This window comes from Heptranchias perlo, chromosome 12 (genome assembly GCF_035084215.1).
Source record: "Heptranchias perlo isolate sHepPer1 chromosome 12, sHepPer1.hap1, whole genome shotgun sequence".
NCBI classification, from domain to species: Eukaryota; Metazoa; Chordata; class Chondrichthyes; order Hexanchiformes; family Hexanchidae; genus Heptranchias; species Heptranchias perlo.
Genome location: NC_090336.1, coordinates 28,825,072 through 28,852,579, shown reverse-complemented (window position 1 = coordinate 28,852,579; position 27,508 = coordinate 28,825,072). Strand labels below are relative to the sequence as shown.

The window sequence follows — 27,508 nt, the reverse complement described above, 5'->3', positions numbered from 1 at the left end:
CAAGTAAATGTGGAAACCTTCTCCACCACTCCCCCTCAACCAATAAAAAAGCTATCAGTATGTAATAAGATTACAGAGATCAGGGTTCCCCTGATGACTCAGTTGGTAAATACACCACACAGCTGAGCTGTACAGACCAGAACAGTGTTCAATTCTTGATCTGTGCTGGAGCCTGCTTATCTCAGGCAGAGCATCAGTACTGAGGGCTACAATTGGTCTCAGTGTGGTTGGCCTTGGGAAAGGAAAATCAACCAGGGTTCCTGCTCTTGATTGCTATCCAGTGAATCCTGCTGGAAAGTGCAGCCATGGGCATCATTGATGACAGGAATGGCCTTGACTGTAATGTGACCATCAAGGTTGAATAGCTTGCCAACACTCTTGTCCAGGCTCAACATGAAGAATGGCTACTTTGCTGATTCACCAGAGGTTTTCCAGGTACTATAGAATGGCACATCAATAAGAGTGACTGCCTTCAGTTTACAGTAATTTCAGATTAATATGGACACAATCCACTTGTACCAACAAGCAAAATATATTAATCTTCAACGACTCTGTACCTGGATAAAACTACAGAGGGCTGATTTTAACTCTCGATGGTGGCGGAAAGCGGGCGGTAGCGCATTGGTCGTCCATTATACACCCCGCCCGGTTTTCCATTCCATTGACTTCGATGAAGGTGAAAATCGGGCGGGGTGTGTGAGGGGTGGCCGATCCGCTACTGCCCGTTCTCCGCCACTGCTGAAAGTTAAAATCAGCTCTCAGATCTTAAATGTGACAACAAGCTAATGTTTCACAGCAGCTGCCATGGAATGTGAATTAAATGGAATCTGCTGACGCTGAGTAGCGGTTAGTGGCTTTATTATTAGGACGTGATCTTCATCAGCTGTTCGATGGTTGCTGATATTTTAACTACAGGGAAAATTATAGCTCTGCTTCGTCCTCCAGAGGCTCAACTGTGTGAAATGTTCCATGAAGTCTTCCTGAAGCGCTTGTTAATGGTATAAATAATGCACTGGACTACATGAGGATGCAGCTAAAAGAGTTCTAAATTCCCTGTCACTGCTTCCTACGATATTGCCACCAGATTCATAGTTTTTCTAGTTCCCCATAGTGCTGTCAGATAGCCTCCTTTACACAGTTAAAGGCGGCTTTCTTGGTATTCAAGCCCTTCACATCAAACTGCTTTTATAATGCTCTGTAATGTAAATCCTCAGATACGTAGTCAGCACTTATTTTTACCAACCAGCAGTTCACAACTAATCCTTTGGAGGCTTCAGAAATTAACAACCGACATAATTAACCTCATGGATTGATAAGAAGTTAGCAGTAACTAGATCATTCTAATAAGCAAATCTAAAGTCTCATGTCTTAAAAGTAGCCACAGGATGTAAGCATTAAAGTTGCAACATTTACTGAATGTCCATCAAAAGCCTAAAGGTTCAGGGATGTTTTCTTTGCTAAAAAAAGGCAGTGTTATTTTGTTTAATTTATTGATGAGCAGACTGCGTGAGGTGACAAATTAGATTTTAAAAACCCATTAAAATGGCGCTGGGTTCATTTTCCAGTGCAAAAGTCCCAGGAAATTTGGTGTGAGTTAAGCCATTATTCACATGTTGGATTTAGCACTGTGGAAGTATAATTCCAGTGCGGTCAGATCTAAAAGTGTAGTGTCTTCTCCTCGTTTTTTTGAGGAGGAAGGGGCTCCCATCTGCATTCTCAGCACAATAAAAATTATCAGCTGGTGGAGCAGAGCTTTGCACTGCGAGATGTCCTGTCACACAGTGTGTGATTCTCAGCGAGGAGAAACATGTACTATAACACAGGGCTGTTGCTGGCTGCATTTTGTGCACTGCAAATTTTCACCAGCTTCTGCATCTCTCTATCCTTCATCAAGACCCATGTATTGGTTTTTTTTTAATGTATTCTTGGTTATTTAATTCATCTCTTCCAGAAAATTCCACCTCAGTCTTCAGAATCTTCAAATCCTCTGTCCCACTGGAGCTGTCACATGCTGCCTTTGAAGCTTGGGGGAGCTTATATCTCTGACAGTTACTCCCTTCCAACCATACGATACTAGAACACAGATACTGGCAGGTCTTGCTACCCACATATTGAAATACAAGTGTCCAAAATGAGATGGTCAGAAATAAAATATAAAATGTACTGTAGTTGATTTACATAATTGGATAAGAATAGTTTTAGCTTTTAAAAGTAATAGAATACTACGTGATGTTTAGATGAGCGTATAATTTTCTTTGGAGATAGAGGGGCTAAATTTACTGACCCCCTTCAGCACTGGCACTAGACAGGAGCAGCAAATGGAAAATGCACTGCTGCTGCCCAGGCCCAGGAGCACCAGTATTTTCCCAGGCCATTTACAAACCTACAACTGCATATTGGGCCTCTGATATTAGGGTCTTCTGGCTGCTGATGGAGATCACCAGTCAGAAGGCCGTGACTACATGCAATTCTCCTGGGCGGGGGGGCAGTCGAAGGTGGAGGCATTCAAAATTGTTGCAGGATCTTTGGCCTGCCCCTCGAAATCTCCGTGGACTTCTGGTTGGTGGAAGGCCAGGTTCAGGCCACAGCCCCAGGTTTCACTGTTCTGATGAAAGGTCATCGACCTGAAACTTTAACTCTGTTTCTCTCTCCACAGATGCTGCCTGACCTGCTGAGTATTTCCAGCATTTTCTGTTTTTATTCCAGGTTTCACTGGGTGCCCTGCACTGGAATGCCTTGTGAGAAAAATGAGGCAGGAGACCAGTAATGTCTTCTCTCACTTCTTTTGCATGCCAGTGATGGGCTTGCGCCTATGACAGGAACAGGGCCACATTTACGCCCCCCCCCCCAACCGCCCAGGGAAGCCTCGGAAATCTCAGGGGAATGTGTAGCGAGCAGACACTGAGTAAAACAAGTCGCTTGACGTTTACACCTGGGGGGGGGGGGGTGGATGTTGCTATGCCAATCACTTTTTTTCCAGTTATCATTTTTGGGTGAATTTTTGTTTTCAGCATGGTGTGGGATGTCAGTGCTGGGGAATGGAATACCTTATCCCTTTTGACATTCAGTGTCAGATCAGGTATAGCACAGGCTAAATAAAGCACCAAATTCCCTTTATGTCCCTTAGCCTCTAACCTTAACCACCTTATGGGTTTTGTGAGTATAATTATCAGTTTAGTGCCACATTATGAGCAGTTTTGTGCTTTGATCCCATACTATAGGAACTAGGTTGACTCATCCAAACTGATCTCACACAGAAGCACCTCACAGTTAGCCAAGAGAGGGGACTTTCACTGCATAAATCAAGACTGAATTCAAACCTAGATTTGGGTTGATGATTATTAGGGAGAGATAATGAATGAAGGCTTGGCCACTCCTATGCATAGTTAAAAAATGGTGTTAACAGAGGTCTGGGAACATGTCATCCATGTGCTGTGTCAAACAGGAGGACTCAGAAACAAACAAGAAGAGCAAAATAGAAAACAACTGCACACCTCAAAGGTTCGGACAACTATGCAGAACCCAATTCACGAGGTCATTGCAGTTGGGATTCCACAAGTGATGTTCTATCCACAAATGTAAAAAAAAATGTCTATGTGACCATAAAATTGGGAGACAAAATATGGTGCTTCAGTGGGAAAGGCAGGCATAGTAGTGCTGTCATTTTCAAGGATAACCATCTCTGTCCTTTGAGGTTCAAAATAGAACCACAGACAATGAAGGCTCTGGCCATAAGTAGCAAATGAACCAACTGTGGCAGAGCCAGTAAATATCTCACACTTGTTTGAGTCACAGTCATTATCTTCAAGCTATTGTGCAAGATTCCAGATTGGTGCCAAGCTCTCATTCTGATCTAAATCCACCTGTTAAGAAGGCATGGTAGGCACTCATATGGGTTGCCATTGTTGGTAAATAGAACAACAGTGCTAATTAATCAAGGATTAGAGTTGAGTGGATGCACTTCTACGTGTAAGATCACTTAGTATCGTTCACAGGGTTCAGGAAAACTATTGTCAATGAAATACAGGAAAATAGACAGAAACAAATAGGAGTTTGATGCTTGCTTCAATCAATGCTGTATAGAAAAGGTGAGCACTTAATGTGGATTGATTAGGGAAAGCCAGCACAGATTTGTTAAGTCTAACTTGATAGAGTTTTTTGATGAGGTAACAGAGAGGGTCGATCTGGGCAATGCGGTTGATGTGGTGCAAATGGACTTTCAAAAGGCATTTGATAAAGTGCCGCATAATAGGCTTGTCATCAAGATTGAAGCCCATGGGATAAAGGGGGCAGTAGCAGCAGGGATACAGAATTGGCTAAGTATCAGGAAGCAGAGAGTAGTGGTGAATGGTTGTTCTTTGGACTGGAGGGAGGTGTACAGTAGTGTTCCCCAGGGGTCGGTACTAGATATATATTAATGACTTGGACTTGAGTGTACAGGGCACAATTTCAAAATTTGCAGATGACACAAAACTTGGAAGTGTAGTGAACAATGAGGAGGATAGTGATAGACTTCAAGAGGATATAGACAGGCTGGTAAAATGGGCGGACACATGGCAGATGAAATTTAATGCAGAAAAATGTGAAGTGACACATTTTGGTAGGAAGAACGAGGAGAGGTAATATAAACTAGAGGGCACAATTCTAAAAGGGGTGCAGGAACAGAGAGACCTGGGGGTATATGTGCACAAATCGTTGAAGGTGGCAGGGCAGGTTGAGAAAGCTTTATAAATAGAGGCATAGAATACAAAAGCAAGGTAGTCATGATGAACCTTTATAAAACACTAGTTCGACCACAACTGGAGTATTGTGTCCAGTTCTGGGCACCGCACTTTAGGAAAGATGTGAAGGCCTTCGAGAGGGTGCAGAAGAGATTTACTAGAATGATTCCAGGGATGAGGAACTTTAGTTACGTGGATAGACTGGAGAAGCTGGGGTTGTTCTCCTTGGAACAAAGAAGATTGAAAGGAGATTTGATAGAGGTATTTAAAATCATGAAGAGTCTAGACAGAGTAGATAGAGAGAGAAACTGTTCCCATTGGCGGAAGGGTCAAGAACCAGAGGACATAATTTAAGGTGATTGGCAAAAGAAGCAAAGGTGACATGAGGAAAAACTTTTCTACGCAGCGAGTGGTTATGATCTGGAATGCACTGCCCGAGGGGGTGGTGGAGGCAGATTCAATCATGGCTTTCAAAAGGGAACTGGATAAGTACTTGAAAGGAAAAGATTTGCAGGGCTATGGTGATAGGGTGGGAGAGCGGGACCAGCTGGATTGTTCTTCCAAAGAGCCTGCACGGACTTGATGGGGCGAGCAGCCTCCTTCCATGCTGTATCCTTTCTATGATTCTATGATTAATCAGTTATGTATCAGAGGTAGGTCCTTTTGATGCTGGGAGGAGAATTGGGGTATATTTTTGTCTTGTCACCAATGTTAGCTGAAAAGTCAGGATAAATGCAGTATACCTATAAAATGGGAAAACATGTTTAATGTTTACTGACTATTTCAATCGCATTAGCATTTATACTTGAATTGGATCTCCATCTATTTACAGTGTGCTACAGCTGCTGGTACTCTGGCATTTGCCCACTGTGGGATGGCATTTAGAAACAATGCAAAAAACACATGGCTAGCCTGTATCCATTGAGCAAGCCAAAAGCACTGCAACCAAAGGCAGGACTGCCACTGGCAGTGGAACTGTAATATAAATGTTTATTGCCCATCTTTAGTGGCTCTGAGAAGATGGTGATGGACCTTCTCCTTGAACAGCTGCAGTCCTTGTGCTAATGGTGCTTCCAAATGGTGTTAGTTGTGGAATTTTGACCCAGCAATGATGAAGGACTGATAGGATATGTCTAAGTCAGGATGGTGTGTGACTGGAGGGGAACTTGAAGGTGATGGTATTCCCAATCATCTGCAGGCAACTGATGCCATGAATTCAAATGCAAAAATGTAAGAGTGGCATAGTGCTGTTACTACGATAGGACTGACTGTATTAAGTTACAATGTAAAAGAATTTTATAATTGACAGGAGCTATGAGTGGAAAGCATTCTACATACGCATTCGCCAAGCAAGCTCCACCCATTGGTACTTGGTGTAGAGTGTCCTAACCAGTATTCCTTAAAGAGTCCGCTGCAGGCTGCACAAAAAATGTGGCAAAACATCTGTGGAATTGATTTTCGTGGGGCCAGAAGGCGCATACATGCTCTTCAAAAGGCCCCACAAAAATCTTCCCACCCACATCCCCTGCACCTGGGTGTCCATGCACAGCAAAGTTGAATTCTTTCAGGTAATAATGTTACTTCCTCATTTTATGGAAATACTTAAAACAAAAAATACTCTACCATAGATTTTCCTTCCCCTTTAAATCGCACAAGAATTAGCTCTGACTGCCTCAATTAATCACACAGACATGTATTTCTCCATGCGCACAGATGCATGGTTACTCAATGGGACAATGCACAGTGAAGTCTCTGGTACAGGTGCATATACTGGCATAATACAGTCACAAAACAACGCAAGCTAAACAGAAAACTGTGACCACCTGTAAAACATGAAGTGTGCAGCATAATAAAGAACAACAGGAATATAGAATCACAGAACGGTTACAGCACAGAAGGAGGCCATTTGGCCCATCAAGCCCATGCTGGCTCTTTGTAAGAGCAATCCAGTTAGTCCCAAACCCTGCTCTTTCCCTATAGCCCTGCAAATTATTTCCCTTCAATTATTTATCCAATTCCTTTTTGAAAGCCACAATTGGATCTGCTTTCACCACCCTTTCAGGCAGCACAGTCCAGATAATAACTACTCGCTGCATAAATAAGTATTTCCTCATGTCGCCTTTGGTTCTTTTGCCAATCATCTTAGATCTGTGTCCTGTGGTTCTCGACCCTTCCACCAATGGGAACAGTTTCTCTTTATTTACTTTATCTAAACCCTTCATGATTTTGAACACTTCTATCAAATCTCCTCTCAACCTTCTCTGCTCTAAGGAGAACAACCCCAGCTTCGCCAGTCTATCCACATAACTGAAGTCCCTCATCCCTGGAACCATGCCAGTAAATGTTTTCTGCACCCTCTCTAAGGCCTTCACATCCTTCCTAAAGTGCGGTGCCCAGAATTGGACACAATGGGCTCGATTTTAAAAGTAAAAAACGGGTGGGTTGGGGGCGGGGAGGCATTGAAAATTGACACCATATCAGACCCGCCCCCAATCCGCCTACAACCCGCCCATTTCCGGTTTACATGTGGGTGGGACGAGGGGAGGGCAGCCAACCCGCTCCCAGGAGGCTTCAGGCCTCCATTTTTAACTAATTCCCGGGCCTTCTGTTTTACGCCTCGTGAAAGAAGGCGAGAAGGCCCGAGACTGCAGGGAAGTGCCTAGAAAGGCATAGCTTGTGGGCCCAGAGGAACAGCAGTGCTTCCACAGGCCCATCAAGCCTACCTGCACCGAACCCCCCCACAACCGATCGCGGAAACCCCCCCACCGATTATGGACCCCAGACCCCGATCCTCCCTCTCAGGCCCTGATCCCCTGTCCCGACTCTCCGACCCCGACCCCGATCCCCCGACCCTGACCCTCAACAATAGCGGACCCCCACGATGACCCCCGATCCCGCCCCCCTGTGACTGACACCTGATCCCATCCCCCACGACTCGCAACCACTGTGCCCACCTCTGCCCACCCGTGCCCACCGATGCCTCTTGCCCACCTATGCCCCCCACCCGTTTCCCATCCCCCCCATCCATACAAACAAAGACTTACCTGCAGACGTCCTCGCCCTGGCTGGTCTCCTGTCCGACTGAAACCAGCCTGTCAATCAGCCGGTCAGTCGGACGGGAAACTGACAAAAAAAATAAAAGACATCCTTACATCAAAATCGTAAGGATGTCCGGGAAACCATTACCAATGGGTTTCCTGACCTCAATTTGACCCTCCCCGCCCCCTTCCCAGCTCCGTTTGAAAATTGAGCCCAATATTTCAGCTGTGACTGAACCAGTGTTTTATAAAAGTCCAACATAACTTCCTTGCTTTTGCACTCTATGCGTCTATTTATGAAGCCCAGGATCCTGTATACTTTTTAAACTGCTTTCTCAACCTGTCCTGCCATCTTTAAAGATTTATGCACATATACCTCCAGGACTCTCTGTTCCTGCAACCCCTTTAGAATTGTACCATTTCGTTGAGATTGCCTTTCCTCATTCTTCCTGCCAAAATATATCACTTTGCATTTCTCTGCGTTAAATTTCACCTACTATGTGTCCGTCCATTCCACCAGCCTGTTTCTCCTCACTGTTTACTACACTTCCAAGTTTTGTGTCATCTGCAAATTTTGAAAATGTGCCCTGTACACCCAAGTCCAAGTCATTAATATATACCAAAAAAAGCAGTGGTCCTAGTACCGACCCCTGGAGAACACCACTATATACCTTCCTCCAGTTCACCACTACTCTGTTTCCTGTCACTTAGCCAATTTTGTATCCATGCTGCCACTGCCCCTTTTATTCCATGGGCTTCAATTTTGCTGACAAGCCTATTATGTGCCACTTTATCGAATGTCATTTGAAAGTCCAAACATGGACAAAAGAGCTGAATTCCTGAGGTGAGGTGAGAGTGACTGCCCTTGACATCATCAATTGCTTTGCCCTCATCAACCCTTTCTGTTACCTCATCAAAAAAGTCAACCAAGTTAGTTAAACACGATTTGCCTTTAACAAATCCGTGCTGGCTTTCCTTTATTAATCTACACTTGTTCAAGTCACTGTGCAGGAGAAAAGTTCTTCACTATATACAGTGAAATTGTAAACATGTTCTATATATGCTGTTAATAGCAAATCTGCCCACATTTCAACTATTCAACCCAGGCCAATTGTTGTCTACAAATGTCCACCGCTCCAAGTCCCAGAGGCATAGACACTGGCATCTACCCGACAATATAGAAAATTGCCCAGGTATGTCCTGTCTACAAAAAGCAGGACAAATCCAATCCAGCCAATTACCGCCCCATTAATCTACTCTCAATCATCAGCAAAGTGATGGAAGGTGTCATTGACAGTGCTATCAAGCAGCACTTACTCACCGATGCTCAGTTTGGGATCCGCCAGGACCATTGGGCACCAGACCTCATTACAGCCTTGGTCCAAACATGGACAAAAGAGCTGAATTCCAGAGGTGAGGTGAGATTGACTGCCCGCGACATCAAGGCAGCATTTGACTGAGTGTGGCACCAAAGAGCCCTGGTAAAATTGAAGTCAATGGGAATCAGGGGGAAAACTCTCCAGTGGCTGGAGTCGTATCTAGCACAAAGGAAAATGGCAGTGGTTGTTGGAGGTCAATCATCTCAGCCCCAGGACACTGCTGCAGGAGTTCCTCAGGGCAGTGTCCTAGGCCCAACCATCTTCAGCTGCTTCATCAATGACCTTCCCTCCATCATAAGGTCAGAAGTGGGGATGTTCACTGATGATTGCACAGTGTTCAGTTCCATTCACAACCCCTCAGATAATGAAGCAGTCCATGCCCGCATGCAGTAAGACCCTGACACACGTTGGGCTGATAAGTGGCAAGTAACATTCACGGCAGGCAATGACCATCTTCAACAAGAGTCTAACCACCTCCCCTTAACATTCAACGGCATTACCATCGCCGAATTCCCCACCATCAACATCCTGGGGTCACCATTGACCAGAAACTTAACTGGACCAGCCATATAAATACTGTGGCTACAAGAGCAGATCAGAGGCTGGGTATTCTGCGGCGAGTGACTCACCTCCTGACTCCCCAAAGCCTTTCCACCATCTACAAGGCACAAGCCAGGAGTGTGATGGAATACTCTCCACTTGCCTGGATCAGTGCAGCTCCAACAACACTCAAGAAACTCAACACTATCCAGGACAAAACAGCCCACTTGACTGGCACCCCATCCACCACCCTAAACATTCACTCCCTTCACCACCGGCGCACTGTGGCTGCAGTGTGTATCATCCATAGGATGCACTGCAGCAACTCGCCAAGGCTTCTTCGACAGCACCTCCCAAACCCGTGACCTCTACCACCTAGAGGACGAGGGCAGCAGGCACATGGGAACAACACCACCTGCACGTTTCCCTCTAAGTCACATATCATCCTGACTTGGAAATATATCGCTGTTCCTTCAACGTTGCTGGGTCAAAATCCTGGAACTCCCTTCCTAACAGCACTGTGGGAGAACCTTCACCACACAGACTGCAGTGGTTCAAGGCTCACCACCACCTTCTCAAGGGCAATTAGGGATGGACAATAAATGCTGGCCTCGCCAGCGGCGTCCACATCCCATGAACGAATAATAAAAAAAAAGTTCCATGCAGTATTTGATCAATTCTTTCTACTGATAATCCATGTTGAGATTTAGGCTTCTCTCAAGAGGTGAGAGTGCTACCAACTGAGGTATGCTTTTCCAAGAGCCTTAACCCATTTTCAGTGAGAAAATTTGTAGTATATTTGGTCTGGTGGGGAGATGTTGGGCCCCCTCATCCTATAGATGTTCCCAGCAACCCAATTTGTAAGAGGGCCACGTGTAAAAATGTTTTTAAAAAATCAACAATTCCATTCTGGACCTCCAGGTGGGTCATACTTCTACCATTCAGGAGCCTGGTACAACTGGCTTTCTCAGATGCACCAGCCATTAATTCTTGTCTCCACTGACTGAGAAGCCAGAGACATGAGAACTCTGACGTTCAGAATCCCCATCTCTGGCCCCACCACCTCTTGCGTGGCAGACGCTCAGCCCTTTCGAAGGTCACGTGGGAATTTCTGTGCAATGCTGGGGCCTGGCATCTACATTCTCGACCTATGTACAGCACAGAAACTGGCCATTCAGCCCAACAGGCCCATGCCGGTATTTATGCTCCACACAAGCCTCCACCCTCCCTACTTCATCTAACCCTATCAGCATACCCTTCTATTCCTTTCTCCCTCATGCGTTTATTTAGCTTCCCCTTAAATGTATCTTTGCTAGTTGCCTCAGCTACTCCTTGTGGTAGCAAGTTCCACATTCTAACCACTTTCTGGATAAAGAAGTTTCTCCTGAATTCCCTATTGGATTTATTAATGACTATCCTCCAAGGAGGGAGAGAGAAAACAGGGAATTATAGGCCAGTTAGCCTAACATCAGTAGTGTGGAAAATGCTAGAATCTATTACTAAGGACGTAGTAACAGGACACTTAGAAAATCATAATATGATTAGGCAGAGTCAACATGGTTTTATGAAAGGGTAATCGTGTTTGACAAATCTATTAGAATTTTTTGAGGGTGCAACTAGCAGGGTAGATAAAGGGGAACCAGTGGATGTAGTATATTTGGATTTTCAAAAGGCATTCGATAAGGTGCCACACAAGAGGTTGTTACACAAGATTAAGGCTCACAGGATTGGGGGTAATATATTAGCATGAATTGAGGATTGGTTAATGGACAGAAAACAGAGAGTAGGAATAAACAGGTCATTTTCAGGTTGGCAGGTTGTAACTAATGGGGTGCCGCAAGGATCAGTGCTCACACGAGAAGGTGACAGATGGAGTATGATGTGGGGAAATGGTAGGAAGAATAGAAAAGCAAAATATTTGGTGGGAAGAATAGAAAAGCAGAATTTTTTTTAAAAGTTGAGAGACTGAGAAATATTGGTAGTCAGAGGGATTTGGGTGTCCTTGTACACGAATCACAAAAAGTTAACATGCAGGTACAGCAAGCAATTAGGAAGGCAAATGGTCTGTTAGCCTTTATTGCAAGGGGGTTGGAATATAAGAGTAGGGAGGTCCTGCTGCAATTATATAGGGCTCTGGTGAGATCACACCTGGAGTATTGTGTACAGTTTTGGTCTCCTTACCTACTTGCCTTAGAGGGGTGCAACAAAAGTTCACTAGATTGATTCCTGGGATGAGAGGGTTGTCCTATGAGGAGAGATAGTGTAGGATAGGCCTATATTCTCTTGAGTTTAGAAGAATGAGAGGTGATCTAATTGAAACGTATAAAATTCTTAGAGGGCTTGACAGGGTAGATGCTGGGAGGCTGTTTCCCCTGGCTGGAGAGCCTAGGGGCCACAGTCTCAAGATAAGGGATCAGCCATTTAGGACTGAGATAAGGAAAAATTTCTTCACTCAGAGTGTTGTAAATCTTTGGAATTCTCTACCCCAGAGGGCTGTGAATGCTCAGTCATTGAGTATATTCAAGACTGAGATCAATAGATTTTTGAACACTAAGGGAATCAAGGGATATGGGGATCGGGTGGGAAAGTGGAGTTGAGGTAGAAGATCAGACATGATCTTACTGAATGGTGGAGCAGGCTCGAGGGGCCATATGGCCTACTCCTGTTCCTATTTCTTATGTTCTCACGTTTTTATCTTATATTTATGGCCCCTAGTTCTGGTCTCCCGCGCAAGTGGAAACATCTTCTCCACGTCTACCCTATCAAACCCTCTCATAATCTTAAAGACCTCTATCAGGTCACTCCTCAGTCTTCTCTTTTCTGGAGAAAAGAGCCCCAGCTTGCTCAATCTTCCCTGATAGGTATAACCTCTCAGTTCTGGTATCATCCTCCGAAATCTTTGTTGCAACTTCTGCAGTGTCTCTATATCCTTTTTTTAGTATGGAGACCAGAACTGTTCACAGTACTCCAAGTGTGGTCTAACCAAGTTTCAATACAAGTTTAACATAACTTCCCTGCTTTTCAATTCTATCCCTCTAGAAATGAACTCCAGTGCTTGGCTTGCTTTTTTATGGCCTTATTAACCAACATCGCTCCTTTTAGTGATTAGTGTATCTGTACCCCCAGATCCCTCTGCTCCTCTACCCCATTTAGACTCTTATTATCCATGCAGTATGTGGCCCCCTTATTCTTTCGACCAAAATGTATTAACTCACACTTGTCTATATTGAAATTCATTTGACAATTACACGCCCATTCTGCACGTTTATTAATGTCTTCCTGTATTTTGTTGCAGTCTTCCTCGATATTAACTATACCCCCCAGTTTGGTGTCATCCGCAAATTTTGAAATTGTACTTCTGATTCCCGAATCCAAATCATTTATGTAAATGATGAACAACATTGGTCCCAGCACCAATCCTTGTGGAACACCACTTCCCACCTTTCGCCATTCTGAGTAACTACCTGTAACGCCTTTAATTCCAGCCCTCTGGCGGATTCCCGTCAAAGTTACATTGGGAGGACACTGGAAGGGTTATGGACTTTCAGGGCCAATGGATTTAGTAGGAATGGATACATGGTTAAGTTATGCAGATTGCACTCAATTTTCAGGTAAGTCTACAATCTTTCCTTTGCTCTGATAGATGTTACATATCTGCACCAACGTGCCACAACCATCAGGGAGTCCTTGGTATAGAGATTAAACGTCAATGTACCATGTTATTACCTGCACAGGCATAGCCCATAGATTGGGAGAGAGAAAGAAAAACCACATCAGCTGGTTTGTATCTATGGCAACCAGATTGCAGATCTGTCCAACGGTCATCTCCCCCATGGACATGTTTGAGGTTGACAAACGAAGAATCTTATTGTAGATTTTTGTCTGAAATAAAAATAATGAAGTGCAGCTGTTGTGAGAAACTATCAGGAAAATTCTTCACAGATAAATATTTATTTATTTTCAACAAGATTTTGAACCAACTAAAACCAAGACTACTGTAATAGTGGCTCTATAATTCAGGAATTTGAAGTGATAATAACCAGGAGCAAAGTGGAATTATAAGAACTCATTTAAATTTTATTTAATAAAAAGTTTAACTGTAAGTCAGGAGTTCTATCCTCATGACAAGCTTTGGTCTTCCAAATCTCTCTGATGACTGTTTCAGCCACATCAACTCTGAAAAAAATCAGGTTCAGACCTTCAGCCATGAGATAATAAACTCACTGGGAATTTACTCCACGTTCTTTAAACTAGAAACCAAGCCTCGTCTCCCTACTATTGTACAGTTTGTATCAAAGCAATAATGATCTCAATCATTTTGACACACAGTTTGGTACTTAATTTATCCTGCGCAGCAGCCATATAATCAGCAGTCTCTTCTAACTCACCAATGGATACAATATAAAAGTGTGTTAGCTGTGTATGAAAAGGGTGAAAAGGTGGTATTGCATGGGGTATATGAAGTGGAAATCTTGTGTTGAAGTACATGGGATTACGTACTGTATGATCCAAAAGAGAGGAGCATGAATTTTCCTAGATCATACGTTACTTACATATGAGGAAGACCATTTGATCCATATTAGTTCATCCATCCAGAAGAACCCTACAGCTCCCCATCCATTACAGTAACTAATTGGGGTAGATTTTAACTATTAGATGGCTGACCAGCAGACTGCACTGGCTGGCCACCCAATCCTGCCGGTGAGAGGCCTGGTCCACCTTGAGGGCCAGGACAGATTAGATTACCATGCTGTTGGAGAGCTGTGGGTGGCATTGCAGTTAATGGAAAGGAAAATTGGGCCGAGTGTATAATAGGCGGCTAATTTGCTACTTCTCATTTTGCAACCCACCAAAATTGAATTTTATCCCCTTGTTTTAGATTTGCTATCTCTTTTTTTCCACATTGAGACAATTTGGATCTTTTGTCTGTGGACCATGAAGCATTGGGCCAGAACGTGCGCAGAGCAGCCGAGCAACGCTCGCCGCAGCTTCTGGTTAACTAAGGTAACAACAGTCTGGCTGAGTCTTCAGACACACAAGAACAGCCATGGATGTTGTTTCTTCCCACTTTCCCTCCTTCCCTATAGGAAGGTGCATGCGGTGCCTATGCTTGCCCTGCTTCCCATTTCTCTCCCCCTTCCCCCAGTGACACAGTCAATACTGGGACTCAGCAGTGTGAGAGAATTTCAGGTGCAAGGTCGTGTCCCGCCAGTCGGTGATACTGTGTATTGATATTCCAGTATTCTGTGTCAACATGTCTCCTTTCCAGAATAACTTGTTTACCAGGAAATTTTAATCAGGGATTTTTAGCTGTTTTACTGACTAATGGGTACGTCAGCTTTAAAGCAGTGACAAAATTCAGGAGGTTTGTAATAGAATTTTGTTTCATAAACAACTTCAATTATATCTTCAGGTATATAAATGCTGCAAAAGTACAGTTGAATATTTAAAAAGACAATTTAAAGTGCATTGTTATACTTGGGTGGGAACAGACCGGAAGATTTTTGTAAGGTCTGGAGGAGCTCTACTGCTACTTCTGGCCCCACATAAATCTTAAAAAACCCAAAAAAGCTTACATTTTGGGAGAGGCCTCCAGCAGTCCCTTTAAGGACTGTTAGACCCCTCAATGCCTGGAGGAAGTGGGACCAGCATGTGCCACACATGCTTCACTCATTTCTGGGTGAAAGTTGCAATCGGAGTCCTGCAACAGACACAGAAAGAAAGACTTGCATTTATACAGCACTTTTCATGACAACAGGGCATCCCAAAGTGCTGCACAGTCAATGAAGTACTTTTCTTTTGATGAGTAACCACTGTTGTAATGTGGGACCCTGATTTGCATACTTAAACAGCCTCTCGCATGTTTTGGGCAGGTGTGCTGGACGCCCATTTAAAGGCCTGCATGAAAATTGAGTCAGCTGGGCAAATGAGTGCACAAGGCCCCTGCCAGATTTTCAACTGCTGATGATCCGTTTCTCAGATAGGAAACAGGTGGCCGCCAGTTGAAAGTTTCCCCCTTTTTTTCTATAGGTTGCCATATCATGGATGTAGTTGATGTCATGCACAGCAATTTCATGGACTAAGTGACATTACCTGTATTTTTTTTGGATAAAACCTTTTGACCAGTGCTTTTACTTGCTGTCTAGTTGTTGCCATGAGTATGATTGCAGGAAGCATTTTTGAATTTTCAGTAGTTACTTTAGGTCTCCTTTCTTAAGTGGGTTCACTGGTGAAACTTTAGTTGCTTGAGCTGCTTCCCAAACCGACACATAACTTGTCATTTATTTCTTAATTTTATATTTGTAAGTTTTTTTATGTTCATCAAGGTTTCAATGCTAGGACATGGAGCACTTTTCACTTTGGCTCATGGTGCTTGATTTTTTACCCATTCATTGTCAACAGGCAAAATAGTATCAAGTGCTTTCAGTCCAGGCACAGGAATGCCTGAACAACATACCTTTTCCAAACCAGCAGATCTTTTTCCAGTTGTCACACATCACTCTTACAGCCTTCTCCGGTTCAGAATGACAATTTAAAGGTAAACATTCTGGTGCACCTACTCCTGGTTTGTGCCAAGAGGCAATATTGCAAAGTTGTGTATTCCCAGCTTGCAAATTTCTGTTTATTAATGACATTGAATGGAAAATCAGGACTGGGAGTGTGGAAATTTGTGATTTGCACTCCTGGTGCATACCAGCAGCAGGTACATTGGAATTATCACCCCTTAGGGTCAGCTTGTGACTGCTTTTTGTTCATTTTGGTGTTGTTTGCTGCACAAATAAGGTTTGGGTTGCCAAAATTTACTTCATACTTACAGAAGGCAGAGAGAGAATAATTTCACCCCATTGGCCACAGCTGGATTTAACTCCAGGTCGCTGGGGAGAATGTGCAGTGTGATAACCCACCACACCATCCACTCAACATAATTTATATATAGAAAAGTATTTTTTTCTATTAAAAAAGTGAATACTCTGTTGGAATTTCATTTTAATGTACTTGTGCATTAACATTGTAAGAACATTTGCTTGGAATTACTCCTTCAAATCTCCTGGATAGAACACACATAAAGAAGTACCTGGATTGCTCCTCGTAAGTTGATTCCAGTTTCTATGGCAACGTAGTATGAAGCCTGAAGAAATGTCCTTTGCAGAAGAAGGGCAAGAAATAAAAGGACTGCGATAACATAAGCATTGGCTAAGAACTCCTGTGAGGAAATGAAGTGAACACCCAACAATTTCACCTGTGAAGACCAAACAGATTGTGTAAGTACTGAGCAGTAATGTCTGGGCTGAGTAATGACTGTACTGTGCAACTTAATAAACATAAGGAATAGCAGCAGGTGTAGGCCATACAGCCCCTCGAGCCTGCTCCGCCATTCAATAAGATCATGGCTGATCCTCTACCTTAACTCCACCTTCCTGCCCAATCCCCATATCCCTTGATTCCCTTAGAGTCTTGGAATATACTCAACGTCTGAGCATCCACCATGCTCTAGGATAGAGAATTCCAAATATTCACGACCCTCTCAGTGAAGAAATTCCTCCTCATCTCAGTCCTAAATGTCTGACCCCTTATCCTGAGACTATGTCCCCTAGTTCTAGACTCTCCAGCCAGGGGAAACACCCTCTCAGCATCTACCCTGTCAGGCCCTCTTAGAATCTTATATGTTTCAATGAGATCACCTCTCATTCTTCTAAACTCCAGAGAGTACAGGCTCATTCTACTCAATCTCTACTCATAGGACAACCCTCTCATCCCAGGAATCAATCTAGTGAACCTTCGTTGCACCGCCTCTGAGGCAAGTATATCCTTCCTTAGATAAGGAAATTGCACACAGTACTCTAGGTGTGATCGCACCAAAACCCTGTACAGTTACAGCAAGACTTCCTTACTCTTACACTCCAACCCCCTTGCAATAAAGGTCAACATACCATTTGCCTTCCTAATTGCTTGCCATACCTGGCATGTTAACTTTCTGTGTTTCTTGTACAAGGACACCCAAATCTCTCTGAACACCAACATTTGATAATTTCTCACCATTTAAAAAAAAATCAGTTTTTCCATTTTTCCTATCAAAGTGAATAACCTCACATTTCCCCACATTATACTCCATCTGCCACCTTCTTGCCCACTCATTTAACCTGTCTATATCCCTTTGCAGACTCTTTGGATCCTTCTCACAGCTTACTTTCCCACCTAGCTTTGTATCATCAGCAGACTTGGATACATCACACTCAGTCTCTTCATCTAAGTCATTAATATAGATTGTAAATAGCTGAGGCCCAGGCACCGATCCCTGCGGCACCCCACTAGTTACAGCCTGCGAACCCAAAAATGACCCATTTATTCCTACTCTCTGTTTTCCTTCTGATAACCAATCCTCAACCCATGCTACTATATTACCCCCAATCCCATGAGCCATAATCTTGTGTAACAACCTCTTATGGTACGAAAGTATGGAAGTCATGATGAACCTTTATAAAACACTGGTTCAGCCAAAGCTGGAGTATTGTGTCCAGTTCTGGGCACCGCACTTCAGGAAAGATGTGAAGGCCTTAGAGAGGGTGCAGAAGAGATTTAATAGAATTATTCCATGGATGAGAGACTTCAGTTATGTGAATAGACTGGAGAAGCTGGGGTTGTTCTCCTTGGAACAGAGACGGTTGCAAGGAGATTTGATAGAGGTATTCAAAATCGTGAAGGGTCTAGACAGAGTAGATAGAGAGAAACTGTTCTCATTGGCAGAAGGGTCAAGAACCAGAGGGCATAGATTTAAGGTGATTGGTAAAAGAACCAAAGGTGACATGAGGAAAAACATTTTTACACAGCGAGTGGTTAGAATCTGGAATGCACTGCCTGAGGGGGTGGTGGAGGCAGATTCAATCATGGCCTTCAAAAGGAAATTGGATAAGTACTTGAAAAGAAAAAGTTTACAGGGCTACGGAGAAAGGGCGGGGGAGTGGGACTAGCTGGATTGCTCTTGCATAGAGCCAGCGTGGACTCGATGGGCCAAATGGCCTCCTTCCATGCTGCAACCTTTCTAATGATCCTATCAAATGCCTTTTGAAAATCCAAATATACTACATCCACTGGTTCCCCTTTATCTACGCTGCTAATTACACCCTCAAAAAACTCTAATAAATTTGTCAAACATGATTTCCCTTTCATAAAACTGTGTTGACTCTACCTAATCATGTTATGATTTTCTAAGTGCCCTCTTACTGTGACCTTAATAATAGATTCTAGCATTTTCCCAACTACTGATGTTAGGCTAAATGGCCTGTAGTTCGCTGTTTTCTCTCTCCCTCCTTTCTTGAATAGCGGGGTTACATTTGCTACCTTCCAATCCACGGGGACCATTCTAGAAACTAACGAATTCTGGAAGATCAAAACCAATTCACCATCTTTGCAGCCACCTCTTTTAAAACCGTAGGATGTAGGCCATCAGTTCCAGAGAATTTGTCGGCTTTTAGTCCCATTAATTTTTCTAAAACTTTTTATTTTCTAATTTTAATTTCTTTAAGTTCCTCCCTCTCATTAGACCCTTGGTTTCCCACTATTTCCAGTATGTTTTTTGTGTCTTCTATTGTGAAGACAGATAGAAAATATTTGTTTAACATCTCTGCCATTTCCTTATTCCCCAATATAATTTCTCCTGTCTCTGCCTCTAAGGGACCCACATTTATTTTCGCTAATCACTTCCATTTTATATACTTGTAGAAACTCTTACAATCTGTTTTTATATTTCTTGCTAGTTTACTCTCATATTCAATTTTCTCCCTGTTCATCAATTTCTTGGTTATCCTTTGCTGATTTCTAAAATCCTCCCAATCCTCAGGCTTACTACTCTTTTTCGCAGCACTGTAAGCCTCTTGTTTTAATCTAATACTATCCTTGACTTCTCTAGTTAGACATGGTTGGATCACTTTGCCTGTGGAGTTTTTATTCCTCAAGGGTATGTATATTCATTGGGAATTACGATTTATTTCTTTAAATGTTCGCCATTGCTTATCTACCATCATATCTTTTAATCTAATTTCCCATTCTACCTTAGTCAACTCGCCCCTCATACCTACATAATTGGCCTTGTTTAAATTTAAGACCCTAGTTTTGGACTTAACTACATCACTCTCAAACTCAATATGAAATTCTATCATATTATGATCACTCTTCCCCAGAGGATCCTTTATTATAGGATTACTAATTAACCCTGTCTCATTACACAATACTAGATCTAAAATAACCTGTTCCATAGTTGGTTCCTCGACATATTTTTCTAGAAAACTGTCTCGGATGCATTCCATGAACTCATCCTCCAAACTACTTTTGCCAATTTGGTTTGCCCAGTCTATATGAAGATTAAAGTCCCCAATGATTATTGCATTATCCTTTTTTGCAAAATATAGCTTCTATACAACATTCAGAAAACACTTGTCGTTGAACAATATAATTCAGCAAAATCATCAGTATGACAGAAATAAGGATATGGATGTAAAGTTAATTAAAATAGTTTGTTTTTTTAAAAGAGTGCTTCACTGCTGATCTAGACGGGAGCTGCTTTAATCAATCCTTCATTCCTAGCCCCAGACAGGTCCTGCTTTAATCACTGCTTCACTCCTGTACCCGATCAGGCCCAGCTCTAATCAATGCCTCACCCCTGGCCATGATCAGACCCTGCTTTAATCAATGCCTCACCCCTGGCCCTGATCAGACCCTGCTTTAATCAATGTTTCACCACTGGCCCTGATCAGACCCTGCTTTAATCAATGTTTCACCCCTGGCCATGATCAGACCCTGCTTTAATCAATGTTTCACCCCTGGCCATGATCAGACCCTGCTTTAATCAATGTTTCACCCCTGGCCATGATCAGACCCTGCTTTAATCAAGGCTTCACTCCTGGCCCTGATCAGACCCTGCTTTAATCAAGGCTTCACCACTGGCCCTGATCAGACCCTGCTTTAATCAATGTTTCACTCCTGGCCCTGATCAGACCCTGCTTTAATCAATGTTTCACTCCTGGCCCTGATCAGACCCTGCTTTAATCAATGTTTCACTCCTGGCCCTGATCAGACCCTGCTTTAATCAATGTTTCACCCCTGGCCCTGATCACACCCTGCTTTAATCAATGTTTCACTCCTGGCTCTGATCAGACCCTGCTTTAATCAATGTTTCACCCCTGGCCCTGATCAGACCCTGCTTTAATCAAGGCTTCACCCCTGGCCCTGATCAGACCCTGCTTTAACCAAGGCTTCACCCCTGGCCATGATCAGACCCTGCTTTAATCAAGGCTTCACCCCTGGCCATGATCAGACCCTGCTTTAATCAATGTTTCACCCCTGGCCCTGATCAGACCCTGCTTTAATCAATGTTTCACTCCTGGCTCTGATCAGACCCTGCTTTAATCAAGGCTTCACCCCTGGCCCTGATCAGACCCTGCTTTAATCAAGGCTTCACCCCTGGCCCTGATCAGACCCTGCTTTAATCAAGGCTTCACCCCTGGCCCTGATCAGACCCTGCTTTAATCAAGGCTTCACCCCTGGCCATGATCAGACCCTGCTTTAATCAAGGCTTCACCCCTGGCCATGATCAGACCCTGCTTTAATCAAGGCTTCACCCCTGGCCCTGATCAGACCCTGCTTTAATCAAGGCTTCACCCCTGGCCATGATCAGACCCTGCTTTAATCAAGGCTTCACCCCTGGCCATGATCAGACCCTGCTTTAATCAATGTTTCACCCCTGGCCCTGATCAGACCCTGCTTTAATCAAGGCTTCACCCCTGGCCCTGATCAGACCCTGCTTTAACCAAGGCTTCACCCCTGGCCATGATCAGACCCTGCTTTAATCAATGTTTCACCCCTGGCCCTGATCAGACCCTGCTTTAATCAATGTTTCACTCCTGGCCCTGATCAGACCCTGCTTTAATCAATGTTTCACTCCTGGCTCTGATCAGACCCTGCTTTAATCAATGTTTCACTCCTGGCTCTGATCAGACCCTGCTTTAATCAAGGCTTCACCCCTGGCCCTGATCAGACCCTGCTTTAATCAAGGCTTCACCCCTGGCCCTGATCAGACCCTGCTTTAATCAAGGCTTCACCCCTGGCCATGATCAGACCCTGCTTTAATCAAGGCTTCACCCCTGGCCCTGATCAGACCCTGCTTTAATCAAGGCTTCACCCCTGGCCATGATCAGACCCTGCTTTAATCAATGTTTCACCCCTGGCCATGATCAGACCCTGCTTTAATCAATGTTTCACCCCTGGCCCTGATCAGACCCTGCTTTAATCAAGGCTTCATTCCTGGCCCTGATCAGACCCTGCTTTAATCAATGCTTCATTCCTGGCCCTGATCAGTGCTTCTTTTAACCACTTTGTCAATCCTTGCCGTGGTCAATCCTGCTTTAATCATACCCATAATCTTGGCCCCGATCAGATCCCGGTTATTCAGTGCTTCATGCTTGGCCCTGCTCAGACCCTATGTTAACCAGCTGCAACACAGAGTTGGTGTACAATTGTACTTTTTAATATTCAGTGACAAGAAGCTGTAAAAAATTTCTTAGACCCAATTTGAAAGCCGCAAATCACGCTATGCACTCAAAACGTAAAAGCATTACAGTGAACATAATTTATCCAGTTATTATGTAATAGGACTAATCCCTGTGACATTAACCTTAAAACTTTAAACTTCATATAAAGTGCATATAATTTAACATTTAGAATTGAAAAGTCATACCACCGTAATGTCCTGAATCATTCTGTCATCATTAATAAGCTTGCCCAAAAGTTGTCAGGCATAACTGAAGCATCTGCTCTAAGAATCGTAACAGTGTGTAGATTAATTAAATGTGAAAGCTCTAGGGCTTTTTCCAGTTCAGACCAGTCTGTGACCATGATGAGCTGAACATCGGCCCTACCTTGTACCTTTAATATTACTGTATGAACACTTAATGTGTCCATATTAAACACCGCTGTTCACTATTTTAATGGAAGTGCGAACCCATTGAGTAGTATCTTCACTGAAATAACAGCTAAAGAATTTAATACATTGAAAGAGTCATACAACTTCTGTTGAATTATTGTTAAGCATTTGTATGTTAACAGCAATTTTGTTCTGCAATGTTTGAATGGAACAAGAAGTGAGCTAATTACAGGAACACATTATACAAATTTTAGTGTTTTTTATAATGAGTATTACAGCACAAATCACTGAAATAATTAAAGTAAAAATATACAGACTGAATTTTAAAATATGAATGATGAAGAAATCACCAGACCCAGAATAATTAGTATAAATAACAACTCTGCTAGTCCTCACTTATGAATGATTCAATGGGGAAGACGTAAGATATTAAATTTTAAAACCAACAGCCCATCTAGCTGAAAGCTGAACCTCCATTGTCCTTGTTTTAGACCAACTGCTATTCTTAACACGGTGATGTGGTATTTAAATGTAATCTATAATTCACTGTGTGCATTGTGTTGGGAAATGTTGCATTGTTTGTCAAATTGTGATTTATACTTTCAGCTTCTAACATGGAACCTGCTAGTTGATTTGAGAACCCTGCTTCTACTTCTCATAACTGTGACCTTATTTAGGTAGCATGGTCATTACCGATGTTAAGGTGTCTATTGTGGAGCACAGTAACAGATTTTTTGGCACTAGTGATAAGCAGTGTGCCTGAACAAAATGATGCCAGCACTATTTCCAACCTTCATGGCCTTATTTTCATTTTTGTGCTATCTTAAAGCATTTCTACAGTGTTTGGTTTCAACCCTTCTGTGGTCTTTGAGACACATGGGGTTAAACTTTAACTACGAGCTGGGAAGGGAGCAGGGGGGGGGGGAAGATTTCTGGATGCTAAATCCGGAAGGTAGTGGGCAGGTCGCTTTAATGAGGTCAATCAATTGCACTGCACTTCTGGATTTCAAGCCCGGCAGCCAGCCTGATTGACAGGCAGCTGGGGATCGGACAGAGGGAAGGAGGGATCATGGGCCGGGGAGAAGATCGGGGGTTGGGGAGAAGATCGGGGGGGCTGGCGAGGAGTTCGGGGGGCCAGCGAGGAGCTCGGGGGGCCGAGGAAGAGATCGGGGGGGACACGGGAAGAAGATCGGGGGGTTGAGGAAGAAATCGGAGGGTTAAGGAAGAAATTGGGGGGCTGAGGAAGAGGACCGAAGGTCGCTGGCGGTCAGCTGAAGAATTGGAGGTAGAAGGGGGTCTACCATCGGCGGTGGTGGGGGGGGGGGGGTCGGCCGATCGCGGGGGTCTTGTCAGCCAGGTGAGCTCGTTGGGCTTAGATGAAGAATTCCTGCTCCTCTGGGCCCACTCAAGCAGTGCAATAAAGGCACTCACCTCATGGATCCGGTACTTCCCATCTGCTTTAACCTGGTATGAATGGGAAGCGATAGGAAACCCTAACAGGTAAGGTTAAATTCGTTTTATTATTCCAATACACAAAATATTAAGTGCCTCAAGTATCTCAATGCCCTTTTAAGTATCGGCCCGCCGACTTTAAGTGGGGGCAGGACTGACTTTAAGTGGGGGCAAGATTTCCTGGTGTCTGCTCTCCACGCGCACTCAGACCTGCCTGGGTTAAACCCAGAGGTAGGTGTGATGGAGCCGGGATGTGGTCCCGCACTGAAAACGGAGGATTTTTACTCCCCACCCAAACATTCTTGGGGGTTAAAATTTACCCCATTGTGTCTCATCCACATGTGCAAGTCTCCAGTTGAATTATCTCATTGTGTGCTTATATTGGTATAAACGATTTCAGAGTTAATCATCTCAAAGACTGATTTTTTTCATGATGTTTCAAACATGCTACCTTAGACTGATGCTGATGAAAATCCATGTTATTGGGTTGAGCTGCTCTGAAGAAATCAAAACTGAAGATAAAAAGACTTCCATATATGTGGAACTCCATAAAAATCACATATATGAAGAAGAGAATAATGGATAGGCAGGGCTAATTAATTGAGGAGTTAGTTGGCACCAGATTCTGTCAGAAGATTTTCATTAGAGAAAAGAAGATTGAAAGGGGGCATGATCCAAGCTTTTAAAATGCTGTGAGCATAAACTGGAGAAGGCAAGGATAAAATTAACAAGTCACATGGAAGAATGAGACTGGAAGGACTTTTTTTCCAACACGATGGTGGATATGTGGAGTAGAGTCCCAGATATATCAATAAATGATGCAACAATTAGTATATTTTTTTTAAACCGAAGATAAGAACTGAATGAATATCCAGTAAGGAATGGCACTGAGGGTTATAAGAACACCAATATGTACCGCAGAGTTAATCAAATGCTGTAGCTATTTTGCTGCCAGGACCATAGGAATATTATGCTAAGGAAGATAACCCAGCTCAGCTGTATTACGCAGGATATGAGTTTAGATAGGTATTCTGGAGTCTTGCTCGATTTAACTTTTAGAGGAGCATGGAGAAATTTTAATGTTCTAAGGAAAACAACCCCAGCCTATCCAATCTCTCCTCGTAGCTGCAATTTTCAAGCCCTGCCAACATTCTTGTAAATCTTCTCTGCACTCTCTCCAGAGCAATTACGTTCTTCCTGTAATGTGGTGACCAGAACTGCACACAATACTCCAGCTGTGGCCTTATCAGCATTTTATACAGTTCCATCATTACATCCCTGCTTTTGTATTCCATACCTCGGCTAATAACGGAGAGCATTCCGTATGCCTTCTTCACAACCTTATCTACCTGTACTGCCACCTTCAGGGACCTGTGCACATGCACTCCAAGGTCTCTCACTTCCTCTACCCCTCTCAATATATCCCTGTTTACTGTGTATTCCCTTTTACTGTTTGCCCTCCCTAAGTGCATTACCTCACACTACTCCGGGTTGAACTCCATTTGCCACTTTTCCACCCACTCCACCAACCCATTGATATCTTCTCGGAGTCGACAGCTATCCTCTTCACTATCAACTACACGGCCAATTTTCATGTAGTCTGCAAATTTGCCAACCATAGCCCCTACATTCAAGTCCAAATCATTAATATATACCACAAACAGCAAGGGACCCAACACTGAGCCCTGTGGCACACCACTGGAAACGGATTTGCTATATAATATTCATAGATGGATGGAATTCACCGCGAGTTGTATGAAGCAGATTTTCCATTAATCTGGATTCATGCCAGAACTGCGTAAAGTAATAGCAATAAGATTGCTGCACCTGTGGACGGAAAGTTTTGTTTTCATCGCTCAGGTGATGTACAATCCCAGAGATGCAGAGTGGGCCCGCGAACCCCAGCAAGTCTGCCAGAATGCGAAATGTACTGCTGAGGACGATGGGACGACCAAATGCCTGTCGCAACACACGCCAGAACAGCTTCGAGTCCTGAGGGCTGACAGTGGTCTTTTTCTGCAACAGGAAGAAAAACAAACATGTGTGTTTTACACAAATGTAGCTGCACAACCTACTGCCAGACTTATGCTCATACCGCTCTGCTACACTGTAATGAGGAATAAACACGAACGGTGTCCTACTTGCCAATTTAAATTCCTATTTAATTTTTTTTAAATTTAAAATATAAAATATAACATTTTCTCTTTTAAAAAATAGATTCACATGATCAAAATTAGTAATTATGATAACAATAAGAATATTATAGGAGAACGGAATTGCAACAAATTGTGTATCTTGTGATACCTCATTTTGCAATATTAATAAAAGACACAATTACAGCAGTAGAAAGAAAATGTTTCAGTGAGGGTGATCAGACAGTGAAAACACGATGGGCTCGATGTTACCAGGCCTGCGGGTTTCCGGCGGGTTGGGTTTCGGGAGCGTGGTCAACACGCTCGGTGAAATTAGTGGGTTGCCCGCGCGATCGTAGCAGGCAACACACTAATAGGAATCAATTACCTGCTCCTCCGGGGTCCACGCTGCTGGTCTGCGCATCGGGCGGGCTGCGCATGCGCAGTACGATCTGTCAGCTGGAGGCTCTCTAGTTAAAGGGGCAGTCCTCCACTGACAGATGCTGCAACCAATGGAACAAATTTCAGCATGGAGCAGCCCAGGGGGAAGGCTGCTCCCAGTTTAATGATGCCTCACCCCAGGTATCATCAGATGGGGTGAGGAGGAGGGCGAAGACAGAGATCTTCCACCCGGCGGGCGGGAGGAAGCGGCCAGCCTCTGCCACCAAGAAGGCCTGGCTCGAGGTGGCAGAGGGGGTCACCTGCGCAACCAACATATCGCCCACCTGCATACAGTGCAGGAGGCGCTGCAATGACCTCAGTAGGTCAGCCACAGTGAGAATACGAAGTCTTTCCCCTACACTCCATCTGCCACAACACTGCCCCAACCCCACATCTCCTTCGGCACCGCCAACACTACTCTGTCACATCACCCCTCATACCCACTCAAACCCCATCCTCATCTTACCTCCACCTACTCACCTCGCCAGTACTCATCCTGCCACTAACACGCGACCCAATCCTCATACAATCTCATGGCTCTATCCCATACTCACCCTCTCGTGCATCTCCCTCACGGCCAGCCTCACTCAACCTGGCACCACCTGTGCTGCAGCCACAGGGCATGCATCACATATGTGCAGTAGGCAGCGTAAGGCAAATGTTTCGTGAGCATGAAGGGGTGCACAAGGGTGTCGGAGGGTTTGCCATGGGTGTTACCTATATTGAATTTCAGAGCAACAAACAGCACACATTATATTGGCACCACCACTGCCATGTCTCCGCGAATCCTGTCTGTTGTGTCCAATAATGCCCGCTCCTGGGTATCACTATGAGGACCCACCACTGATGCCACCCATCGTGTTACTGCAGAGTAGGTGCAGGTGTATTT

At 43.9% G+C, this 27,508-nt stretch overlaps 1 protein-coding gene across 4 annotated transcripts in view; it reads right to left on the bottom strand.

Annotated features, from left to right (window-relative positions):
* abcc8 (ATP-binding cassette, sub-family C (CFTR/MRP), member 8) overlaps window positions 1-27,508 on the bottom strand; it is a 200,913-nt gene that overhangs the window by 122,446 nt on the left and 50,959 nt on the right. For all 4 annotated transcript variants that reach the window (XM_067993856.1, XM_067993858.1, XM_067993859.1 and 1 more), the window contains exons 6-8: window positions 25,874-26,062; window positions 16,754-16,918; window positions 13,405-13,560 (exon numbers count right to left, since the gene is read on the bottom strand). In XM_067993856.1, coding sequence (XP_067849957.1) covers window positions 13,405-13,560; window positions 16,754-16,918; window positions 25,874-26,062 — 510 coding nt within the window. The remainder of the gene's footprint in view (window positions 1-13,404; window positions 13,561-16,753; window positions 16,919-25,873; window positions 26,063-27,508) is intronic.